Source organism: Morchella importuna (genome assembly GCF_003444635.1).
Source record: "Morchella importuna strain M04M26 chromosome Unknown Morimp01GS005, whole genome shotgun sequence".
NCBI lineage: Eukaryota > Fungi > Ascomycota > Pezizomycetes > Pezizales > Morchellaceae > Morchella > Morchella importuna.
Window position 1 is genome coordinate 559,940 of NW_025763402.1, and position 24,701 is coordinate 584,640.

Sequence of the window (24,701 nt, forward strand, 5' to 3'; positions counted from 1 at the left end):
TCCTCTCGGGCCTTCTACAAGGCTCACCAAATCCTCAGCACGGCGTGTACGCTAATTGTTGTACCATTCAACTGCATTCTCTGCGTGGACTCTTCAAAGATGTCGATCGAAACTACCAGGACTTGCGTAGGTCTTTATTCAGAAAGGGCATCGTGATCTCATTGTTGATTGATATTTGATGTTACGGGTAACGCGAAGGTGTCGGGTGGGCTCCTAAGACCATCCAAAAAGCTCCAATAACTTGGTACAAATGATATGTCATCTTGGTCATGGCAAATAGCTCTTCATACGCTAAACCAAAAACTGACCTAGTGCATGGGGGTTAAGCGTATTGAGCTCATAAATGTATTTGTTACGCCTTTGAAAAGGCACGAACCACCAACCCGAGTGATATAGCATGACCCAACTTCAGCAAACAATACCAACTCGATATATGATGTAGTATAGGATCCTCATCTAGGAGAATATATAGGCACCCCCCTACATGCTCGCGGGGCTTTCTAGTAGGCAATTCGCACTCTTGATACTACCCCAAGCCCACAAGTTAAGCTAGGGTCTGGATTTCAACTACCGTTCACTTGAATACATCCCACGGATATATAAAATGGTACGTTGACCTTTCTAACTCCAAATACATACCATTCACATATTTATACACAGACTCGACCTTTAGAAGAATTCCCCGATTGCCCTGGAGCTTGGTATTCCTCTGTCGAAGACTCACGAGAATGCAAACATCCACGCATCAGTGAATCCACCCCAACCCCAATAGCACCCCCTCTGGCCTTCGTCAACCCTCCAGCCGAAGCATCCACTCCGGTCGAAGAAGCACCTGCAGAAGAAGCACCTGCAGTCAAAGACCAGGCCTTTCCGGAATCTCCCCAAGTGTAACGGGGACAGTCTGTCCACGTATCGCTAGAATCCGATAGAAAGATGTAGCCGTGAAAGATAGAAATCAGGCTTAGATTATTCAAAGATTTATCGCTAAGAACTCAATAATCTTTAAGCGCTCTGCTACCGAGTAGAAAATCCTTAATAGGTATGAGGAAAACTGGGGAAATCGGACAGTTGAGCAGGGAGGATCCTGAGTACTTATACTGCAAAGGATTCCGTTCCCCTGCTCCTACTTCCTTACTAAGTTCCGGTGCTGCCTTCTAGTGGAAGGGCGGCAATACCACCACTACCCCGCTTCTCTCTAAGCATTAGCGGGTGCTTCCGGTTCCGAGGCAATCACCCTTAGTCAAAGCCTTTGTAACACCTGCAGTCTTGGTTGTCGCACAACCCGGACCTGCGTGAATGAGCTGCCGATCAAATGTAAGCTTACTCGTTGCTGTAGAGCTCGTCGCTTATTGTAGACTTTCCCAGGCATAGTCCCTGCCTCTATCGGCGGACTTGTCATGCTCAACGGATGTAGAGGATCGCTGAACACTCAGAGCCTCACTCTTTCTGGCCTTCTAATTATTGGCGAGGGTCGGACTCGTCAGTCATTACTCCCATAAATAGATCTTCTTCCTAGTGCTCAGAATGTAGTTATCCTGACAGCTGGTAGCTAACCACACTGCCACTACTTGCATGTCACTGTGCAACTGGCTTCTATCAATAACTCTCAGCATGTAACCGGGCCCTGTATGTACTCATACACCAGACAGTTGAAATGGCTCCGTTACACTACTCCCGTCTTTCAGGATCTTGGTCTCTGAGATCTATAATCTGTAACGTTTATTCTACACAATACTATGCGACAAAGAAACTCCTTTAGTGTGGAAAGGGACAAAATCGAAGGAATGCTACTGCCCCAGAGTCCTTCTGTCTCTTGGCTTGTTAGGATACCTCATGTGAAAATTCCGGAGGGCTTCTTCCGCACTCTTTCTGAGATGTTCCCAGGGTTCCCATGTCGCGTCCTCATTTTCATATACTTCCCACAGCAACAGGTATTCTACCCTTCTCCTCTTCTTAGTGACCCGGCTATCAGCTACTTCCCGGACGATCCAGTTGTGTTCTCCGGCAATTTCCTCAGGTTCCGGTGGAGGAACTCTTCTCTCAGGGTCTACCGGCACTCTATAGAGTTCTAGGAGAGAGACATGGAAGACCGGGTGGATTCCCATCTGCAAGGGAAGGGAGAGCTTGTAGGCACGGGTACCAATAGCTTCTAAGACCTTGAAGGGTCCCATCTTTTTCTGATCCAATTTTCCCGGTGGCCGTTTTGTTTGCACATAGCGCCGGTCTAGCATAACCTCGTTTACAGGCTTGATTTCGGGCAGTGCCAGGGCATGTGCATCATACCACTGGGCCATCTTCAGTCTAGCTTTTCCCAAACTCGTATTCATAGCCTGCCAGATATATGTAACGGAGGTCTATAGACGTAGGGACCATAGTGCCAAGGAATACAACCGAGGGGAAGACGTAGCAAGAGGTATTCGAGACTATGGGCTATGGGGCGGCTCTACCTGGTATGATAGATCAGTTGAACCCCATGACGAGACGTGGAACAAAAGTAGTATTCGTGTGGTAAATACAGAATTTGGATTTTATATTGCTTTGAAGTACAGGACTTATTGCACGCCGGATCCTCCGCCATAAACATAGGAAAAACAGAAAAAGAAAACGAAAACGAGAACGAAAAGCAAATGAAAAGTAACGTAGGAAGGTACAGAAAAGAAAAGAGAAAGCAAAGAAACCGATCATTATTCCTCCAGGTCCTCCTCGTCCATTTCATACCAGTCAAGTAGGTTGGTTTTTGCTGCGAATTGTAGAACCAGGTCTACGTTGAGGTTGGTGAATAACCAATTTTCCCAGGTGGACGGTCCTGGGATCTTATCCATGAATGGCCTTCGTATTTGTGTCCATCGCGGGCAGTCGATCATTGTATGTTTGTAGGATTGTTCCGACCCACATTGGCAGGGTTCGGGTTCCGTGAATGCTGCGTGTCTGTCTATTCTGGTGACTTGGCATCGTATGCGATGTATAAGTTTCTCTTTGGATCGGGGAAGTTTTGCTCGTTTGGGATGGATTTTAAGGGTTCCTGACTGATAGTAGTTCGTGCATGGGGTGGAATTCCATTCTTCCAGCATGCGTTTGGTGAGGGTGTCGTTTTGGATCCATCGCTCTCTGCGGTTGCCTGGTTCTTGGAAGGGTAGTATGAGTGATGCAATCAGGTGTAGGCCTGTGCCTTTTATATTTTTTATTCTGGTGGGGAGGAGTTGTATGAGTTCTTCATTGAGTGGGTGGTCGGCGGGATGACAGAGGATGCGTGTCCCATATTTTCGTGATTTGTGGTTGAGGAGGAGTTCGAGTGGGGGGAGTGCTGCCTCTTTCAGCAGTCTTTCAGTTTTTGTCCAGCGGGGTAGGCCCGTTACTATTCTGGCAGCATCATTATAGAGTGGGGATAGTGATCGGAGGATGTGGTCTGCTCCCGTCCACCATGCCTCTGATCCCCATAGAATGGTGGGGAGGAAGCCTTGGACAATGAGGTGATGAATGGATTTTACTGTTGTCCTGGGGAGGTGTGCGATGTTTTTGATTCTGCTTAGGGCTTTAAGGCCTTTGGCGATGGTTTCTTCGATGTGAGGTCGGAAGGAGATGTTTGAGTCCAACCAGACTCCAACATATTTGAGTCTATCTTTGGGGTGGATTTCTTCTTCTGCAATTATTACGGAGTTTTTGGGGGTTGGGGTGCTCGACGTTGTGGGTTTGAAGAAGACCAAGTCAGATTTCTGTGGTTCGTATTTGATGTTGAGGGGTGCTGCTTTCTTGACTCTTTCAGCCATTCTTTCATTAAGTCTTTTGGTAATGTAGAGGGGGGACTTCGCGAATTGTACGAGTGCGTCATCATCGATGTATGTGGTGTTGGTTTCTTTATGTGAGTTGATGGGATCTGTTATTACTCCAGCATATATCATGAATAATACTGGAGATAGGGGGGATTCTTGGGGCAGCCCTGAGGTATATGGTTGTGGTGGGTCCAGTTCGTGGTTGAATTGGAATTGGAGTGTTCGGTTGGTGTTGAATTCCTTGCACCAGGTGGTTAGGTATGTTGGGAATTTTTGTTGGGTCATGATTTCTGCGAGTAAGAGGTGGTCGACGCAGTTAAAGGCTCCCTGTATGTCGTTTGTGAGGAGGGCTGGTCTGTCTGGGGTGGTTCCTGTAGTCCGTTTGATCAGGAGGTTTTGTTGGATAGGCGTAAGAGTCCGTAGTAGGGCATCAATCGCTGAAATTGTTGGTCTTCCTCCCAACTGGTCTTTGCTGAGGGTCTCCAGGATAGATCCGGCTGCGCATAGTCTTGTTGCCACTATTTTTCCCAGTACTTTGCTGAAGCATTGTAACAGGGAGATGGGTCGGTAGGCTTTGGCCGACAAGTAGTCGGATTTTCCTGCTTTCGGGATTGGTATGCATTTCGCCGCTTTCCATCGATCCGGTTGAACTCCATGTCGGAGCATGGCTGAGAACATGTCTTGGAAGAATTGGGTGTTTGCCTTGATTGTTGCCTGTATGAATGGGTATGGGATGTTATCAGGGCCAGTGGCCGAGTGTGTTGGGCATGATTTGATTGCGGATGTAATTTCTTCTGTTGTTCCCTCCTGAAAATCGTCACTAAGGTCAAAAGAAGGGAGTCTGATTTGGAGTGGAGGGTTGTTGGGGGACATCCAATTTGTGGGGAAGAGTTGGGCTCTTAGAGCTTGGCACTTCCCTGCAAATGTTTCTTCACCTTGTATAGTTGGGATTGTAGTGTCCCTTCTTTTCCCCGTGTTGATTAGTTTCCAGATGGCACTTCCCTTGGCCTCTGTGAGTTCTTTTCCTCTTTGTTCCGCCTTGGCTTTTCGGATTGCTGCCGTCCATTTCCTGCTGATTTTCCTGAAGGATTCCCTGTCTTCATCCTTTTGAGTGTTCCTGGCTTTCCTTTCTGGTGTGTTGAGGGTTGATTTAATTTCTTTCAGCTCTGGAGTCCACCATTTCTTGGATTTAAAGTGTCCTTGGCTCCATGGGGTTACTTGATCTATCAGGTTACATCAGCAAACCTGTAGCCTTCGCCAGACGCCCGGGGCGCTCAGGGCGCTCAGGGCGCTTGGTAGGTAAACTACCTCTCCAGAGATACCGCCAGTGCTCCTGGCGAGGTCCGGCGCACATTATTCCGCCCCAGCGCACACTAGTCCGCACAACGGGCCCCGGCACTAAATAATAGCGCCCGGTGTAACTAGGACGTCACTCTACCCGCTAGAGAATGCCAGTTGCACGGTTGGATATCCTGACTGCTTCTGGAGCACTCTTTACTGCTCCAGCGGGCTCTGGGGATAGAATAATTGCCCTGACTCCCCCTGACGTTGCCGGATGGAGTGCTTTGAAATCTGGCTCATGCCCGACGTACCGATTCCTACATGTCGGCGCCCCGTTCTCTCTAGGCATACACCTCTCCGCCGTTCCGGCCTCTGGTATTCACAATTCCCCCATGAGATTACAAAAACATCACTCGCACGACGATCTCTACTGTCTCCAGAGCACTCGCGACTACACTTTGAGAATTGGTGTATTCAACACCGTGATCCTCCGCCTAAAACTAAATACAATACGCCATTTCACACCCTAACTAACCCTAATACAATATACGAATCAGAAGAAATCCCCCACTATCTCCCATAGCACTCGTGATTGTTCTACACATCTTCCTCCCCCCCCCTTCGTAATCCCCTGCTACAGGTAATTCCGGCTCTTCTTCTTCCTCCTCCCCCTCCTCTTCGGTGTCAATGCCGCGAAGTCGGGCATTAATCACTTCGTCCTGGGCGCTGTCGGAATCAACCCGACCTCCTGGAGCACTCGTGGGTGTTCTCCGAGCATCTCGGAATGCGGCAAGATCCGCAGCCAGAGCTTTATCGTCCTCGCTAAAACCCTCCCCCGGTATAATCTCAATCGTTACCCCTTTTTTATCTCGTATCTATTAGGGTTAGCATTTAGAATACCACTCGCATTACCGGCATCTAGAAGTATCATACCTTTTCTCGAAGGTTATCTTTGATTACCTCCAAGATTGCCTCCTGGTTCTGTTTACTTCTCCCCTTCCAAGTGTTGCTCATCCTGTTGAACGTTTCTACTCGTGTTTGGATGTCAGCTTGGCAATCTCGTATAGCCCTAGGAGCATCCGTCATTGCTCCCAAGGCACTCGCCATATCAATGAGGGCATCGGGCCATACTTACTCACAACACTCTCATTCTGCGACTGAAAATTATCAGGCTTCACGTAACTCCCTGTTGACCACGCCCGAATGCCGTGCCAGATCGCCGTCGATATCAGGCAAATAAGGGTAGGGGTTATCCGCTCTAGAAATTCGGGATCCCTAACCCCTCGCATTCTTACCCCATCGAAGTATTTAAAATACAATATATCGATAATTTCCGGAGCCAGGAAGCGCAGTCGGTAGGTCTAGAATCTGTTACCGGCTATCCCGAGTGCTCTCTGGGCATCCACTGGCATCATACCTCGTAATGCTGTTGGGGGCTCAAGAAACGATCATTCTTCAAAAGGTATTCCACTTGAGCCGCCCTCGCCTCAGGCCCCACAAAATTTCCAAGCCCGTATATCGTAGAGTCCGCCAGGCGCCCTTTCACCTCGTGCATCAAGTGGGAACGGACACGGGAGTGCAGACTTCTGACCTATCATTCTCAATTATGCTTCCAGAGCACTCGTAATCCTTTTGGGGGCACTCACCTGTTTAATAACGACCTCATCAAGGTCTACTCTACACCCCACTCGGCGACTAGCAGTTGCCCACATGCTCACTACCAGTACCGAAAGTCTTGCTGCAGGTGGAAAGGGCTCATGTAGAAGAGTATGCTCCCCGATTAACACGCTACACTCCTTCTCAATCCTCTGAGCCTGCACTGACAGCACATTTGCACTCCTAGAGTTAGGGACCACAGACCTCTGAGTCAATTGGCTCGAAGGAATGTCGCCAGTGTTCTCAAAGACGTCGTGAGTGTCCTCCGGAATACTAACCTCGCTTCCCGGAATCAAAATACCCTCACTTTCCGGCATCGGAGTACTCTCGTCCTCCTCCCTAGATGAGGGAAGGTACTCGATTTCGTAGACTCTTCGCGATCTACCTTGACCGTGAAGTTGGCTTGAAGGAATCTGACGACTGCTCACAGAGTTCTCGCCAATTACCTCGCTAGGCGGTGAAGAACGATATGTCCGGTAAGTGGGGGACGACTCCCCGTATCGAGAGCGCATCGAGGAAAAATCGATATGGCGCGTAGAAGAGGTATACTCATGAGCATAAACAGGTGCAGAGGGCCTAGACTGTGAGGGTGTTGGGGGTGCTCTCTGGGATGCCGGGAGTGCTCTCTGGGATGCATTCTGGCTGGGTGCTGAAGTGGGTGCTGCTCTCCCTTGACCTTGTTTACGTATTACTTTCGCGCCCGGTCGAGTTCCCCTCTGAATCGTTAGCCACTAATACTTACATGTTAAAAAGCATCAATGAGCGAGATAGAGTCGAACCTGTACCACGTCCACCAACACGTTGGAAGAAGCAATGACCTCCGCTACCGCGCCAGTTGGTTTCCTCCGAGCATTGCCCAGTGCTCTGGCAGTAGTCGGCTGAACTGTATGAGGTCTCTTTCCGACAGTCTGAGACTTCTGGGTGTAAGATGGGGGGGGGCTTGAGGTTCATCCTCATCCTCCTCAGAGCTCTCGTGGTCATTCTCCGGAGCATCATCATAGTCTGAGTGGCTAGTATCAACTATTTCTTCCACATCTGGCGCCTCAATTGCCTCTGGCGCCTCAATTGCCTCAGGCTCCTCCTGCGCTTCAAAATTATCAGTATGATCCTCGGGGAGATGAAATTCTACCCTCCTAGGACTGCTCCTCCCAGTGGGGGTTTCGGAGGAACGGAGAAGACCTTTCCGAGTTATTTGAGCGGCGGTGGTCGATTGACTACTCCGAGTGCGGGCTGGCAGTGGAGTCAATGTTCGGTAAGATATTTCAGACTCGTCAGTCAGTAAATCTTCATGTTCTTCAGGTCGTTTTGGGAGTCGTGGGCGCTTTGGGGCAAGAGGTGCTGAACCGGAGGAGCGCTTGGTGGGAGCCATTCTGATGACTGGCAGGAATATCCGCAGTGCTCTAGGAGCACTCGCGATATTCTCGATTAGAAATCAATTCTTGGCGAGAAAATTTGCGCCGCTAATCAAGAAAAATTTGCACCGCTAATCCTCTTACGGCAGGGATCATCCTATGTTACCACAATTTCTGCACTCAACCGCATCATTTATCATCACTCGTTTTACTGCACTTTCTGAAGCGGTACCGAGTGCTCTGAGAGCAATCTAGGAGTTTGATTCGACTTTGAAATAAAAGCAATGCAATTACTACCTGGAATAATCTAATCTAATCTAATCTAATCTAATCCTATCCGATATAACCCATCCATTGATATACTCTCGCAAGACAAAGGGAAATCCAAAACACCAAATCGTACCGCACCCCAATAGCTATCGCGAGTGCTCAGGGAGTAATCCTAACAACTATTAAAAGGTTAGTGACAATTCCGCAGGAAGGGAAGTTAGAGATTATACCAAAGGGAACTAATGATGCCCACCACCATCACCACCATCACCACCACCACCATCACCACCATCACCACCACCACCACCACCACCACCGCCTCCAGCTGGTCCTCCACCACCACCGCCGCCCGGAGGAGGAGGAGGTCCGCCCGGAGGCGGTGGAGGTCCTAGACCACCACCACCACCACCACCACCACCACCACCACCACCACCACCACCACCACCACCACCACCACCTCCACCACCACCACCTCCACCACCACCACCTCCACCACCACCTCCACCACCACCACCACCACCACCACCTCCAGCACCAGCAGCCGCGAGTGCGTCAGCAGCTCTCTTGGCTGCTATCCCGGCAGGTGTCCAGATCGTCCCCTGTAAGAAGTTTGGGTCAGCAACCCCGACACCCAAAGGATACTTCCTAAGGTATTTGGGGTCTAAATCGTCGATAGCATCCTGCTGTCTATCGCGACGCCTAACAAGAGTCTGAATTAGCCTTTGATTACTGGCATCAGTTCTAGGCATATATACCCTCAGTCCTTTGGCATTTATCCGGTGCTTTCCCTCCTCGTAATCCGAATCCTCTGCAGGAATATCGATCATGCTATAATCATCTTCCTCAACGTGAGGGAAAGCCGGGTTCAACGGGGGGATTCCGCACCACCCAGGTTAGCACCCGCGCCTGCTCTGTGGAGGACCGCCAATATCCTCCGAGGCCTGGCATTGCTGTTCTTCAACCAACCTTCGAGCTCCTCTGAATCGGTAATTTGTACCTCCACCGGCCGAACGGGAGGAACAGCTGCCGGGGGGACATTCTCAATTGCCCCCCAGATAGTCCTGACTGCTCTGCCGGGTGCGGTGTGCTTCAGGATCAAGTTGCATAGCTCGGGGAAAGTTATCTTGGTCAAAATTCCGATGAACGAAGGTTCGTTCAGGGGATCATTCCAGTCATAAGTAGGTGGTGGGACGAGCATAAAGAATGCCCCTAGAGCATCGGGGTCCACCACGATAACCATTATGGAAGGTCGCACGAGTTCCGGAGGTACTGCACGCTCTTTCCCTTTGCGAGAGCGTCTTCCGGCTGCCTGACCACCGCCGTCATCATCATCATCACTATCACCGGCAGCCTCTTTGAACTGACGGTCTCCCTGTCCCCTTGATAACCTATCCTTCATACCAACATCTGCGATGAGCCACTGTAGAGCACTCGCCAGTGCTCTACGGGCATCGGAGTCACCCCCAGTCCAAATTGGCAGAAAACCGTTGAGGGAGGGCAAGTTCATCAAGTAAAGGCATAGGGCATTGAACGCAGCCATACCGGACGTGCTTTTATTGACCCAACCCACATTTTGCATTTCCGCCTTTAGGCTGTTGCGGATGCTGGTGTACACTCTAGGTAGGTTGAGTAGACCTAAAGTCATCTTCGCTTTGCTTGCTTGAGTCATCTTGAATGCGGTCGAGCTCGGGGATGTCTCTTGAATACTCGGGATGTCTCTTGAACACTCGGGGATGTCTCTTGGACAATCGGCGATGGCTCGGGTCTAATTCGTCTCTGTCGTACTGGTGAGGGGTGGTCTATTAGTTCGGATGGGCTTGCACTAGAAAATAACCGAGAGGGGCTTCGGGGCTTGAATGTAGGGGTCTCCGGTGCAAGAACCTTCGGTGGAGCACTGACGGGTGCTGATGAGGGAGTAGTAGAGCCTGCTGGCCCTGTTGAGCGGCCTGTTGCTGGGCCTGTTGCTGCTGTGCCTGTTGAGTGGACTGCACTAGACTTGGACCGAGTGAGAACTTGACTTGGGACTAAGGTCTTCCGGGCAACGTTCTTTTGTGGAGCACTAGCAGGTGCTGGTGGGGTAGCACTAACCCTAATTACGGTCGTCCGTACAAGAGCCTCTGGTGAAGCACTGCTGCGTGCTGAGGAAGCAGTGGAGACTGCTGCTAGTGGGCCTGTTGCTGGACCTGTTGCTGGGTCTTGATCGTCACTTATGTATGGTTCAGAGGGTTCGGAACTAAAGTCGGGAAAGGAGTCGGAATCAGTTAGGGTTGCTCCCCAGTTACTCGGGAAGATCCCTTCAGTGTCTGATGGAGCTAGGTTAGTATTTGGCGGAGTCCGGGTTTCAGTCCAGATTGGTGGAGGTACAGGGTTTTGTTTTCGGCTCTTGTTGATCGGGGTGAACCCGGAAAGCACTGGCGACTGGTTAGGGGTGTTTCTGGTATCTCCTCCGGGATAGGCTTGACAGTTTTGCGGGACGATTTGCGACCTGAGGAAGTTCGGTGTTTCTTATGTTTTCGGGACGATTTGTGTTTCTTGGTTTTTCGGTGTGTCTTTTCGTTATCGTCGTCTATGTCACGCAAGAGCTTCTTATTGGGAAGTTGATTTGTGTTCTGTGAGCTACCGGGAGTGCTCTGAGCGGTGTTTGGAGTCTGATAATGTTAATGTATCACTGTGGTGAGTATGGTTCTAAAATTAATTGGATTAGGAGAGAGAAATACCATCTTATTTATAAAGATTGCAAAGGTTAAATCGCCTGAAAACGGAGGAACTTGAAGGATGAGATTTCAACAGGTAATGTTGAAAGCAATTGAAAACTTGAAGTGATAGGTAGAGGAGAACTTGAAGGTGGTTAGGAACTTCTCACGAACTTGAAGGAAGGGAGGGGTGCTCTTATACCGAGTACGATCAGCTTTTTTCTTGAGCTTATCACGCTTCCGAGAGCACCCACGAATGCTCTAGAAGCACTCGAGGGTGCTCGTACTCAATGTTTGCTTCAATATATGACGTTGATCTAAATGCTCCAGGCGCACTCGGGGATGCTCTGACGGTACCAATGGTGACGTCGATAACATTCTGGTGTTGGGCTTGGTGCTTGTGTTCTTGTTGGTGTTGGTACCCTGTCCTCTAGGAACTGATTCGGAGAGAATGTATTCTTTGAGCTCGTAGTCGATATTAGTGTTGAATTAGGCGCTGAGAACACTGTCTCGATCTGAAGAGACTCCGCGAGTGCTCAGGGAGAGAGTGCAGATGCTCAGGGCGATAGAATCTAGCATAACTGGCCGCCTGATTGGGGTGGTGGGTGTTTCTTCGTGTTGGTGTTGATGTTTGTATTAGGTTGGTGATGTATGACATCAGACTCGTATAGAAAATCAGCCTTGCCGACCGGGGTGCAGGTGAGAGGAGCCTCATTGGCTGACAAATCAAATCATTCGAGCACTCTGCAGCAGCACCTGCAGGAAAGAGCCTCCTCGGCCTTGGCAGAAACCAAATTTTTAGAGCACTCAGGAGTGCTTTGCTAGCATCCTGAGACTTCAATGAAATCGTCTTGCCCCTTTTGCAGGAAGCGGTACAGCTCCTCCGCGAACTTCGATAAACATCTTCGAACTACACATCCATTTGAAGCAGATGAATGGCTGGGAAACCAATTTTTACTCCTGGAGCGCGATCAAGAGGCACCCGATGACACTCACGACAGCCCGGAAGGCATTCACGATTCCTATTCAGATGCCCATGACGACTCGGATAGTTCGGAGAGCAACAGTATCAATTATCATGACCAAGATCCCGATAATAATTCAGATCTGGAATCCGAATCATATTTTATGATGGAAGAGACAGATGGAGATGCAAATAGGCATGAGGCAGCGACAACGATTTACGAGGGTGCTGGGGAGCGTCTCTACCGCTCGGAGGACTACGACGAATGCTCACAAAACCTTCTCCGATACCCGTGGCACCCATTCAACTCAGCATACGAGTTTAGAATGGCACGTTATTTCATACTGTCGAAGGCCTCACAAGGAAATATCGACAGTTTCTTTCTACACGCTCCGTCAAGCAGTGGCGAATGCTCCTACAGGACTGGGCGAGGTTTTATAAAGAGGTTGGACGAAATGAATGACATATTGGGAAAGGCGAGCTGGCATCATTCGGAGGTGGATATTGGGGGAGAGAAAATCCCTTACTATTACCGGGATCCAATGGTAATTGTGCGATATCTTCTAGGCCAACGGGCCTTTCGGGAGTCATTGGTGTACGCGCCAGTGGTAGAGCATAATGAATCTGGCGAGAGAATGTACGGGGAAATGCATACGGGAGATTGGTGGTGGGAGACGCAGGTCTGGTAAGCCTCACAAGTGCTCTAGAGGCAGTCGCTAATGCTTTCTGGACAGATACCTTACCGGAGGGGTCGACTGTGGTACCAATTATATGCGCATCAGATGGCACACATTTGACAAATTTTAGTGGGGACAAGAAAGCCTGGCCAATCTATCATACCATCGGGAACATCAAGTCATCGGTCCAGAGCAAGCCCACCGGGCATTCGTTAATTCTCCTAGGGCTACTGCCAGTCCCACCTAAGCTCGGGAAGAAATCACTCGCTAATTCCGCTTTACGACGTCAGAGTCAAATGGCGCTGCATCACGCCCTTGGGGAGATCTTTCAGAGCATTCGGGAGTGCTCTCAGGAAGGCGATCTAATCGCATGCGCCGACGGGTACGAACGTCTATGCTTTCCGGTGTTGTCGGGTTGGATCGCTGATCAACCTGAGCATTCAAACTTACAAAATATTAGTACTAGCTCTTGTCCAAGATGCGAGGTGGAATTCCACAGTCTTGGGAGCACTCGCCGGAGCCCTACGCGCAATCACGAGGATTACCGGGAGAGGGTAAAGCTATTCAGGGAGAACCCGGGAAACCTGGGACCGGTGGAATACCTTGTCGCGAGATCAGTAAAGACACTCTTCAATGCTTTCTGGGGTATGCCGAGGGTTAATCCATATGATCTCAACAAACCGGACATTCTGCACAATATCTACCTAGGGATGTTGAAGCACATGATGGAGTGGGTTCAGGCTTTCTTGAAGAAGCACAATCAATTGGAGGAATTTGACAAGGCTTGGGCCTCGATTGCGCCTTACCCTGGACTGGCAGTACCGAACAAGGCATATCGTGCCACAACCCAATGGCAAGGGAAGGAGATGAGACATCTGGGGCGGATCGTTCTTGGAGCACTCGCGGCTGCTTTGAGAAACCCGGGGGTGGCTGTCAGGGGTGACTTCGCAAAGGCATTGAAATGTGTACGAGGCTTAATCGACTTCCACTTAATGGCGCAGTATGGGAGTCATACGACGAGCAGACTGAATTATATGGAGAGCTATCTCAAGGATTTCCATAAGCACAAGGATATCTTTTTAGAATTCCGGGCGTACAAGAGGACGGTTAAGGATGCGAGAGATCGGACAAAAGCTGTGAAAACCTCAGGCTCACAGAGAGCTCAGCGAGATTTGGAGGAGATTTGGAGGAGATTCGCGAGATACGGGAAAGGTCTCAGTTCAACTTCATCAAATTGCACGTGTTAACGCACTATCGGGAACATGTCGAGCGCTTTGGGAGCATTCCCCAGTACTTCACCGACATCAGCGAACTCGCCCATGCACGTCAGATAAAAGAGGCATACGGAGCATCCAACAAGGTCGATGCTGCAACTCAGATACAGGACTATGGGGGGCGGCGGTTGGCGTTAGAGATTCGAATGCTGAATCTGAAAGACATTGTTGGAGGTCCTGAGAGCACTGACGACATCCTTTGGAGCCATCGAGATAACCTGAAGGAGTTACTTGAGATTTTTAAAATTGAAGACCGGAAAAAAACACCAAATGAACGATCCATAGTAGAAGGCCGACTGCCTCTAAGGCGTCTTTGCAACCCCTCCACGAAATCGGAAAGAGTTTTCAATATTGCGGATGGACTGCAAATAAGCCATACCACGTTATATCGCCTGATAAAGGAGTATGCAGAGGATGCGGGATGCTCTCAAAGCTTTGCCGGAAACTCTGAGAGCATTTTAGAGCGCCGGGTGGAGATGTTCACATGTTTGCAGTTCCGATACCAATCTTCCAAAGACCTGAGGTGTACGAGGTTCACAATATCAGGTGTACGGGAAACGCGGCTTTTAGGAAAGGGAAAATAAGAAAGGATTGGGTATGGGTGTCGGTAGCGTCCTCAGAGGAGTGGGGAGTGTTTCGGGGACGCTTACCAGGACGTGTCGAGGCTTTGTTCAAGCTGCGGGACAGTGGGGGGCGAGCACATAGACTATGTATAGTGGAGCTACTCGAGGCAAAGGATCGTGGTATCGCTGATAGCTCACATGGGCTCCTGAAGGTTTGTAGGAGGAGGAGGAAGAGGATGTGGGTCGTTAATATTCGGAGTATATTGGGAATGGCCCATTTGTTTGAGGTGGAGACTGGTAATTGGTTGGTAAATACTAGGATAGACTTGCGTACGTGGAATGAATTTAGTTGAATACTTGTAAAGCCGTGAGGGCATTCTTGAGTGCTCTAGGAACGTTAGACCCAATTGGACTCTCTAATTCAAAATTCGTGTCGTTCTGCTATGCATGCGGATTGGAAGAAGGAGGTAAAGTTTCGGCCGCTCAGTATCTGAGTCTGGCTATCCAGCAAGCTCGCTCCAGGAGGTGAATGCCAGTCCATGTTTGCTGCTTATGCATGGACATTGAGCTTTTCAGACGAGCCGTACCATGGCCTCAACCTCAAGGCTAATTATGCCTTTCACGAATCGACAGAAACATACACATCCGTCAAAGGTTGGGTAGTCGCACCAGTATACAGGACAGTGCTCGTATCAGTATCCCGGACTGACCGTACAGCGGCGTTGAGGATACCCACATTAGATATCTTTTGAGGGACTGGTGCGGCCTTCCTATCCTTTGAGGACGGTGTATCAATCCAAAGGAGCCCAATGAGGGTTGCCTCACCTTGAGTGGGTATGACGAATGCCTCAGGTCTGTGAGCATTGGTGAGTGCTCTGGAAGCACTCGCGGAAGCCCTCGCAGGAGTGTTCGCGGGAGCGTTCGCGGGAGCATTCGCGGGAACATTCGCGGTGCCGTGAAGCATTCGCGGTGCCGTGAGAGCATTCGCCGTGCCGTGAGAGCATTCGTCGTGCCGTGAGAGCATTCAAGAAAACTATGAGAGCATTGGGAAGTGCTCGCGTGTACTACTGACGTAATCAAAAGAAGCAAAAGTTCCTAGGTGCTGTGGGCGGAGTCACTCCATCCTAGCGTCTCCGGAGGGGGAGGGAATCTCATGGCGGCCCAGGCGACCAGAGCATTGGCGAATGCCTTCCGGACGTGAGCCATATCTCCTGGCGGTCCCAGAGAGTGGGACGGTACTGCGGCGGAGCCTGGCGCGAAGGTTGTACTCTGGCGGTGCCGGACGCGCTGGGCGCTCGTGGCGCAGAATGCCCGCCAGGACGTAGGGCTGCGCCCTGGGTAATAGTCGAGCTTGCTGATGTATCTATGTGTTCGAGTATGAAGTCGACCGGATTGCTTTGTGTGGTTCTGGCATTCCCATGCTTCGGGGGGGAAATGGAGGCCTGAGATGTTCTCTTCCAATTTTTCCCAGTTCGTTCGGTGCCATAGTCTACTGGAGGTGTGAGGGGCTTCTCTATTCGTAGTTGTAGGATGGTTTTCCCGTGGTCGGATTCTGCTCCATGTCGGTCGATGTTCCAACGGATGTCATGGTCCAGTACTGGTGTAACGGCAATATTATATTTCGGCTAAGTAATAGATTGGGTTGTGAAGAGAAGGAATGCGCAGTTGGACTATGATTTGTAATGGGTTTTCTGTTATATTCTTTCGGTTTCCGTTACGCAAGATGTTAGTCATCAATGGGCTAGGAGTTGGATATATAAGGGGTGTTGTCTCGTGCCTTTTCATGTTTTCCTTTCTTTCCTCTTCTCTTCACGGAACCTCTTGTATCTACCCTTCGCAACACCAAAACTTTCGAACACAATAACTTTTGGCCTGCACTTCGATAAAAATTTTACTCGAACACGATCCTGTATGTCAATAGACTCCGTAACTATTGGTATCTTATCGCACATCTGTTCGTACGCGAAGTTATTCACGCTCTAGTCCCTGAGCTGTGAACCTCTTACCCCTCAGCCCTCGCTTAAGCCTCGCGACCGTTGCGAAATCAACAACCTGGCCTCACCAACCCCACCAAACCCACCAAATTCGCAGGAAGAAAGAGAACTATATCAGAAGTCTTTTCCAACCCAACCCGAACTGGAACATCAGTGATGTCCCAACAAGCCTCTTGAGCTCCTGGTTCGCAGGAGCCCGCCCACCAGGAACACCGGCACCCCCTCGCTTCCCTGACACCCAATCAACCCAACAAACCAGTCCACCACCATCGAACAAACCCACTCGGTAATGAACCTTTTTCTATCTTCGCTGAACACACCCAATACAATGAGCCATACGCACCAAAATACGATTACATCCACCCCAGCATCGTCCCCAAGAAACCCACGCCAGAATCGACCTAAACTACGTCTCCTGGGTATTAGAAACGCCCTCACTGTAGCACTTGAACCCCTCAACCAAACAACCGAACAGATCAACAAGGATTAAAAGCTACCATTGAAGTCCTATCCACCCAAAACGAAACCCTTAAACACACCGTCGACGTCCTGGCCAAACAAATGTTTGAAATGACAAAGAACCAAGACAAAACCTCCGAAAAACTCCACCGTCTCCAACAACAGCTCACCAACCTCTCCGTCAACAGACCTAGCAAACAAGCAGTCAACGAAGGAAGAGCATCCGCAATTGACGCCGTCGCCGCTGCCACCACCGCTCCTATCACCACACCCGCCAACAACACGAACCACGCCAACAACCCGAACCATGCCCAACAACCCGAACCATGCCCAACAATCAAAAGGAAAAGGCAAAGAGATTCCAACCCCACCAGCACCAAAATCCTACGCATCCATCGCAGCAGGAAACACCAACCCCGAATACACCACCGTCACGAACAAGAGGAAACCCAAGCCTAAAGCAGACCCCCTATTCAAACCAGAAGTCACCAAAATCAACAGAGAGATCGTCATCGAAACGAATAAGGAATCACCAGTCACCCCCTCTGACATCAGGACAAGAATCAACTCCAAACTCGAAAACCCGGACTGCCAATTCATCGCCGCCAGGAAAACTTCAAAAAACAACATAGTCCTAGAAACCAAATTCGCCACACCCGCCTCGAAAGTCTTCGAATACAAACAAGAAATCGAAGCAGCCCTGAAAGAACTTAAGGTCCCCTTTGTTGACATCAGAGTTAATTCCAGATGGTCCAAATTTATCATACACGGAATCCCCACAACAATCAGAGATGGCTATGAAGCAGGACAGGTAATGGCCTCAGAAGTCAGAAGCAACTACGGGAGCACATTTGAAATGGCACAAATCCCCAGATGGCTCAGCAGACCGGAAGCCAGGCGGGGAAAACACACTCATCAATGATCATCGCACTCCCAGGACAATACACAAAGGATAACCTCGGACTAAGATACCTCACCCTATTCGACCGACAATGCAAAATCGACAACTACCTCCCAGCTAACCCAGAAACCCAATGCTCTAAATGCTTAGAATATGGTCACCGACATGAAGATGCTCCCACCAAACCGGGAGATGTGGACATTGCGCAGAAAACCACCAAACAAAGGAACACCCATGCTCCGAATGCTCAGGAGGCACCAGATGCATCCATACACCCATCTGATGCTACCACTGCAAGGCCCCTCACAAAGCAACAGACGCCAACTGCCCAGAACGCACTAAAATCCGCATTACAAACAAACTGGGACCAGACACAAACCCAAGCCCACTACCAATACCCATTGTCATCCCGGCACAAGATCCCCCACAAGAAGATGCCGTCATGGATAACACCAATGAGCCACACCAAAAGGACCACGGCTATCGCACAGCAACTGAACTGGGCGAAAAATGAGCTTACAACAAAGTCAGTAGTGGAGGAAGCAGAACAGGACCATAACATACTCTTTCCTTTGTTACAAGAACATGGAATAACAAGGACGGCCACCCACCGGAATCCCCCCTCTTCTATCTATTCACGGCAAGCAATAAGGGCACCAAAGCCGCAACATATATCAGAAAACACGCCAACCTAAAACCAAAACACCATTACACACATAATAACTTCATCGTCTCCGTCACGGTGGAAATCCAAAGCCAAAAAACACAAATCCTTAACATATACTCACCGGGGCGAAGCGGACCCTTCGCAGAAATCTCCCGACAAATAACCACCATCCAAAATTGCCTCGTCATGGGAGACTTCAACTGCCACCACCAACTCTGGTATGGACATAGATCCCACGACTACACCAATACCATTAGAACAGACAAATCCGGATCCAAGAAACTGAAAAAGTGGATCAATCGACAGAAGCTATCCCTACTTAACGAACCAGGCGAATTCACACATTTCCCCAGGAACAACAACAGACCGACCATTATTGACCTGACATTAGTCAAAGTACCAATACTGGACCACGATACCCACTGGAACATCGACCGATATGGAGCAGGTTCCGATCATGGGAAAACCATCCTACAACTACGAGTAGAGAAACCCCCCCACATACCCAGAAGGCTATGGCATCGAACGAACTGGGGAAAACTGGAAGAAAACATCTCAGGCCTCCAATTTTCCCCCGAAGCATGGGAAAGCCAGAACCACACAAAGCAATCAGTCGACTCCATCCTCGAACACATAGATAACCTAATAGACCAAGTCACCCCGTGGAGACAAGGACATCTCAAATCTAAGAAATGGTGGACCCCAGAACTGAAGAAACTCAAGTCAACCCTCAACATACTAGAGAGGAAAGCCAAAAACACCCAAAAAGACGAAGACAGAGAAGCCTTCAGGAAAATCAGCAGGAAATGGACCGCAGCAATCCGCAAAACCAAGGCGGGACAAAGGGAGAAAGAAATCACGGAGGCCAAAGGAAGTGCCATCTGGAAACTAGTCAACAAAGGGAAAAGAAGGGACATCACAATCCCAACTATTCAAGGTGAAGAAACGTTTGCGGGGAAGTGCCAAGCTCTAAGAGCCCAACTCTTCCCCACAAATTGGACGTCCCCCAACAACCCCCCCTCAAAATAAGACCCCCCACATTTGACTTTAGTGACGATTTCCAGGAAGTAACAACAGAAGAAATTACATCCGCAATCAAATCATGCCCAACACACTCAGCCACTGGACCCGATAACATCCCATACCCATTCATACAAGCAACAATCAAGGCAAACACCCAGCTCTTCCAACATATGTTCTCAGCCATGCTCCGACATGGAGTCCAACCGGATCGATGGAAAGTGGCGAAATGTATACCAATCCCGAAACCAGGAAAATCAGACTACTCATCGGCCAAAGCCTACCAACCCATCTCTCTATTACAATGCTTCAGCAAAGTACTGGAAAAGATAGTGGCAACAAGACTATGCACCGCCGGAACTATCCTGGAAACCCTCAGTAAAGACCAGTTCGGAGGCAGACCAACAATCTCAGCGATCGATGCTCTACTCCGCACGCTCATGCCCATCCAACAGAACCTCCTGATCAAGCGAACTACAGGAACTACCTTAGACAGACCAGCACTCTTCACAAATGATATACAAGGAGCCTTCAACTGTGTCGACCACCTCCTACTCGCCGAGATCATGACCCAACAAAGATTCCCAACATACCTGACGACCTGGTGCAAGGAATTGAACACCAACCGAAAACTCCAATTCCAATTCAACCACGAACTGGAACCACCATGACCATATACCTCAGGACTACCCCAAGGATCCCCCCTATCCCAGTATTATTTATGATATACGCTGGGGTAATAACAGACCCTACCAACTCCCCAAAGAAATCAACACCACCTACATTGACGACGACGCACTCATCCAACTCGCGAAGTCCCCTCTCTTCAATACCAAAAGACTTAACGAAAGGATGGAGGAAAGAATTAAGAAAGCAGAACCCCTCAACATCAAATACGAACCCCAAAAATCCGACCTAGTATTCTTCAAACCCACAACATCAAGCACCCCGAACACCAAAAACTCGGTAACAATCGCAAAAGAAGAAATCCACCCCAAGGATAGACTCAAATATGTAGGAGTCTGGCTGGACTCAACGCTCTCCTTCCGACCACACATCGAAGAAACCATCGCCAAAGGCCTCAAAGCCCTAGGAAGAATCAGAAACATCGCCTACCTACCAGGATCAACAGTAAAATCCATTCACCACCTCATCGTCCAAGGCTTCCTCCCCACATCCTATGGGGATCGGAGGCATGGTAGACAGGAGCCGACCACATCCTCCAATCACTATCCCCCTCTACAACGAAGCCGCCAGAATAATAACAGGCCTACCCTGCTGGACAAAAACCGAAAAGTTACTGAAAGAGGCAGCACTCCCCCCACTCGAACACCTCCTCAACCACAAATCACGGAAGTATGGGACGCACATCCTCTGCCACCGTGCGGACCACCCACTTAACGAAGGACTCATACAGCTCCTCCCCACCAGAACAAAAAACATCAAAGGCACAGGCCTACATCGCATTTCATCACTCATGCTACCCTTTCAGGAACCAGGGAACCACAGAGAGAGATGGATACAGAATGATACCCTCACCAAACGCATGCTGGAAGAGTGGAACTCTATCCCACTCATCAACTACCACGAACCAGGAACCCTAAAGATCCAACCAAAGCGAGCAAACTTCTCCGATCCAAAGCAAAACTCATACATCGCATACGATGTCAAGTCACTAGGATAGACAGACACGCAGCATTCACGGAACCCGAACCCTGCCAATGTGGCTCGGAACAATCCTCCAAACACACCATAACCGACTGCCCATGATGGACACAACTACGAAGACCACTTATAGATAAAATCCCAGGGCCGCCCACTTGGGAAAACTGGCTATTCACCAATCTCAACGTAGACCTGATTCTACAATTTGCAGCAAAAACCAACCTACTCGACTGGTACGAAATGGACGAGGAGGACCCGGAGGAATGATGACCGGTTTCTTTGGGTTTACTTTTCCTTTTCTGTTCTGTACCTTCTCATAATTTCTTACGTTGCTTTTCCTTTCTTTTCTGTTCTGTTTTTCCTATGTTTTTGGCGGAGGATCCGGCGTGCGATAAGTCCTGTACTTCAAAGCAATATAAAAAACTATCTATCTATCCTGTATCTATTCCACGAATACTACTTTTGTTCTACGCCTCGTCATAGGGTTCAACTAGTTGTCATACTAGGTGGAGCCGCTCCATAGTCCATAGTCTTGAATACCTATTGCCACGTTCCCGCCTCGGTTGTATTCCTTGGCACCATAGCCCCTACGCCCATAGACCCCGTTACACTAGGTTCCGTCGTTTATCACCAACCAATACAACACTATAGCCTACAATGTCGGAACGCGTTCCTATCGATTACCAACAACTAAGCGACACCCTTCAAACCTTCTTCCAAGAACATCCACAGGTCGATAACACTGTCGGGATAGAAGCTTACGCACTTCTTCAAAGGGCCCAATATGGTCTCGCTCAGTATGCAACGGACTTACAGGAGGTGGAGAGGGAGGCTGGAAACGCAAGGGAGATGTTCGAACGAGACCTTGCTGTTGCTCGAACCCAGCGGGTTGCTGTCGAAGTAGTTGCCCCTGATGAAGAACCGATTGGTGGTGATGATGCCCCACCTGCGCCTCCAATACCACCCGTTGTGGCTACTACACAGCGGTCGGAAAAGCTCCCAGCTCCCGAGGTGTTTAGGGGAGATCGCGATCGAGAAAGATTACACCTATTCAAACAACAGATGAGGATTAAACTATTGGGAAATGCCGACCGCTTTCCCACACTACAGTCCAAGTTATCCTACGCATTCAGTCGACTGGAGGGTGTTGCCGCTAATCAATTCTTACAATATGTTGGAGAAGAAGGCATCGCTTTGCCTTCTATGATACGGTTTTATGAAATCTTGGATACTGCTTTCGGGGACCCTGATCGAATGCGCACGGCTAGGAGGAATCTTAGGAACATCCGTCAACGAAACCGAACCTTTGCTGATTACTTCGCCGAATTCCAACGGTATGCTGCCGAGTCAGGGATGGATGAAGTCTCTAGAATTGAGGCTTTGATGGAAGGCATTAATGCGGAACTCGATGAATCAATGATACACCATGAAACTCCTGCGACGGTAGATGCATGTGCGACACTCTTGCAACGGTTAGATAATCGCCGACGAGCGGCAGAAGCTAAGCGAGGAAGTAAAAAGCCTTGGAATGCTACTGCTGCTTCGACCCCTCGTCCTCCACCGGGGAATCCTGCCCCTGCTCCTCGAGCTGCCGCCCCAGCCATCAATGTACCTACTCCTGAAAACCATCCCTCGTTCCGCCCGGGAGGTGATGTACCGATGGATTTGTCCGGGGGATGTCGTCACCCCACCCCTACTGAAAGAAATGCCCGCTTAGCTGAGGGCCGATGTTTCTATTGCGGAGGAGTTGGACACATGTTTAGAGATTGCCCCCAGGCAAGGGCAACTGGAAATCAACCAAGGAGACCGGTGATGAAAGGAGCAGCATTGAGGATAGAGGAAAATGATGGGAGCGACAATGAGTCGGCAAAAGATTTGTCCCTGCACTAAGTGGCTTAGCCCAGGGACCATTTAAGGATTTTTCTAGGATGCATATTTCTGGTTTTTCGGTATCAGAGGAGGAAATGGATGGGAACCAATTTGTAGTAACTTGTTCAATTTCACAGAATAAAAATACTTTCGTACCCACCTACGCCCTTATTGATACCGGAGCCTCAGGATATGCTTTCATCGATGAATCTTTTGCACGCCACAACAATCTAACCATGACCCCACTCAAAATACCCCGTCAGGTAGACGTTATCGATGGCAGACCTATCAAGTCAGGAAAAATTACCCATATTGTTGATATCTCGCTAGACATTCATGGCCATCGAGAGACTGCGTCATGTTTTGTGACCAAGTTGGGACATTATCCGATCGTGATGGGGATACCTTGGATGCGATGTCATGATGTTATAATTCGACCAAAAGAAAATTTGCTTATTTTCGACTCTCAAAGCTGCTGTCAACATTGTTCGCTCAGTGGAACCGCAATTACGGTTCATGGTATATCAATTCCCCTACCGGAAACTCACACCGTTACCGTTTCAGCAGCTGAGAAACCGATTATCGATATTGAACAATTAATACCAAGAGAGTTCAATCGCTATATCCATATGTTTGAGGAGTATGATGCTTCAATACTTCCACCACATCGACCGTTCCATGATATGAAAATAGTACTAGAGGAAGGCAAACAACCACCATGGGGACCAATATACGCTCTATCACAAATTGAGTTGAAAGCACGTTGGGATTATCTTCAAGAAAATCTACCCAAGGGAATTATCCGCCATAGTGAATCGCCAGCAGGAGCACCTATACTATTCGTCAAGAAAGCCGATGGAACTCTTCGTTTATGTGTCCACTATCGGGGCCTCAATGCAATTGCGATTAAGAATCGTTATCCATTACCGTTATTGAAGGAAACTTTGGCCAAATTGTCGAGAGCAAAATATAAACCAAGTTAGATTTGCGCTGGGGATATAACCAAATCAGGATAGCGGAAGGAGATGAATGGAAAACGGCATACCGGACTCGATACGGACATTTTGAATATACGGTGATGCCTTTTGGATTAGCGAACGCTCCTGCTATGTTTCAACATTGGATTAATGATATCCTTTGTCCCTATCTCGATCAATTCGTGACAGCCTATTTAGATGACATTCTCATCTACTCCGAATCCCTTACAGAGCACAAGGATCACATTCGAAAGGTTCTAAAAGTACTTGATGAGAATCATGTTCATCTCAAACCTGAAAAATGTGAATTTATGGTTCAAGAAACGAAGTATCTCGGCCTAATCCTTACCCCAAATGGCAACAGAATGGATCCAAAGAAAGTTATTGATGTTCTAGAATGGTCCACACTGATGAATCTTCATGATGTGCAAGTATCTTTGGGATTTGCAAACTTTTATCGACGGTTCATCTTAGGATATTCAAAGATTGTTGCCCCACTTACAGCCCTAACAAAGAAAAATGTTAAATTCGAATGGACGGATGAAAGGGAGGAAGCATTTCAAACCTTAAAGAAGATGTTCACAACAGCACCTATACTAGTTCATTTCGACCCGGATCGAAAGATTGTGGTGGAAACCGATGCATCTGA

At 49.0% G+C, this 24,701-nt stretch overlaps 4 protein-coding genes across 4 annotated transcripts; 1 reads left to right on the plus strand and 3 right to left on the minus strand.

The window, feature by feature from the left end:
- Positions 1–1,787: 1,787 nt before the first annotated feature.
- On the minus strand, positions 1,788–2,294 carry LAJ45_02711 (uncharacterized protein; the record flags this gene model as incomplete). Its single annotated transcript, XM_046112302.1, has 1 exon — positions 1,788–2,294. The coding sequence occupies one exon, from the start codon at positions 2,292–2,294 to the stop codon at positions 1,788–1,790; it is 507 nt and encodes a 168-aa protein (XP_045974428.1).
- A 6,274-nt stretch (positions 2,295–8,568) lies between these two features.
- LAJ45_02712 (uncharacterized protein) lies at positions 8,569–9,065 on the minus strand (the record flags this gene model as incomplete). Its single annotated transcript, XM_046112303.1, has 2 exons — positions 8,569–8,928; positions 9,060–9,065. The coding sequence occupies 2 exons, from the start codon at positions 9,063–9,065 to the stop codon at positions 8,569–8,571; spliced, it is 366 nt and encodes a 121-aa protein (XP_045974429.1).
- A 4,323-nt stretch (positions 9,066–13,388) lies between these two features.
- Positions 13,389–14,521, plus strand: LAJ45_02713 (uncharacterized protein; the record flags this gene model as incomplete). The annotated part of the gene is made up of 2 exons (XM_046112304.1): positions 13,389–13,756; positions 13,813–14,521. 2 exons carry the CDS (start codon positions 13,389–13,391, stop codon positions 14,519–14,521), a joined length of 1,077 nt encoding a protein of 358 aa, XP_045974430.1.
- Positions 14,522–15,119: 598 nt separating this feature from the next.
- On the minus strand, positions 15,120–15,524 carry LAJ45_02714 (uncharacterized protein; the record flags this gene model as incomplete). Its single annotated transcript, XM_046112305.1, has 1 exon — positions 15,120–15,524. The coding sequence occupies one exon, from the start codon at positions 15,522–15,524 to the stop codon at positions 15,120–15,122; it is 405 nt and encodes a 134-aa protein (XP_045974431.1).
- Between the last annotated feature and the right edge of the window lie 9,177 nt (positions 15,525–24,701).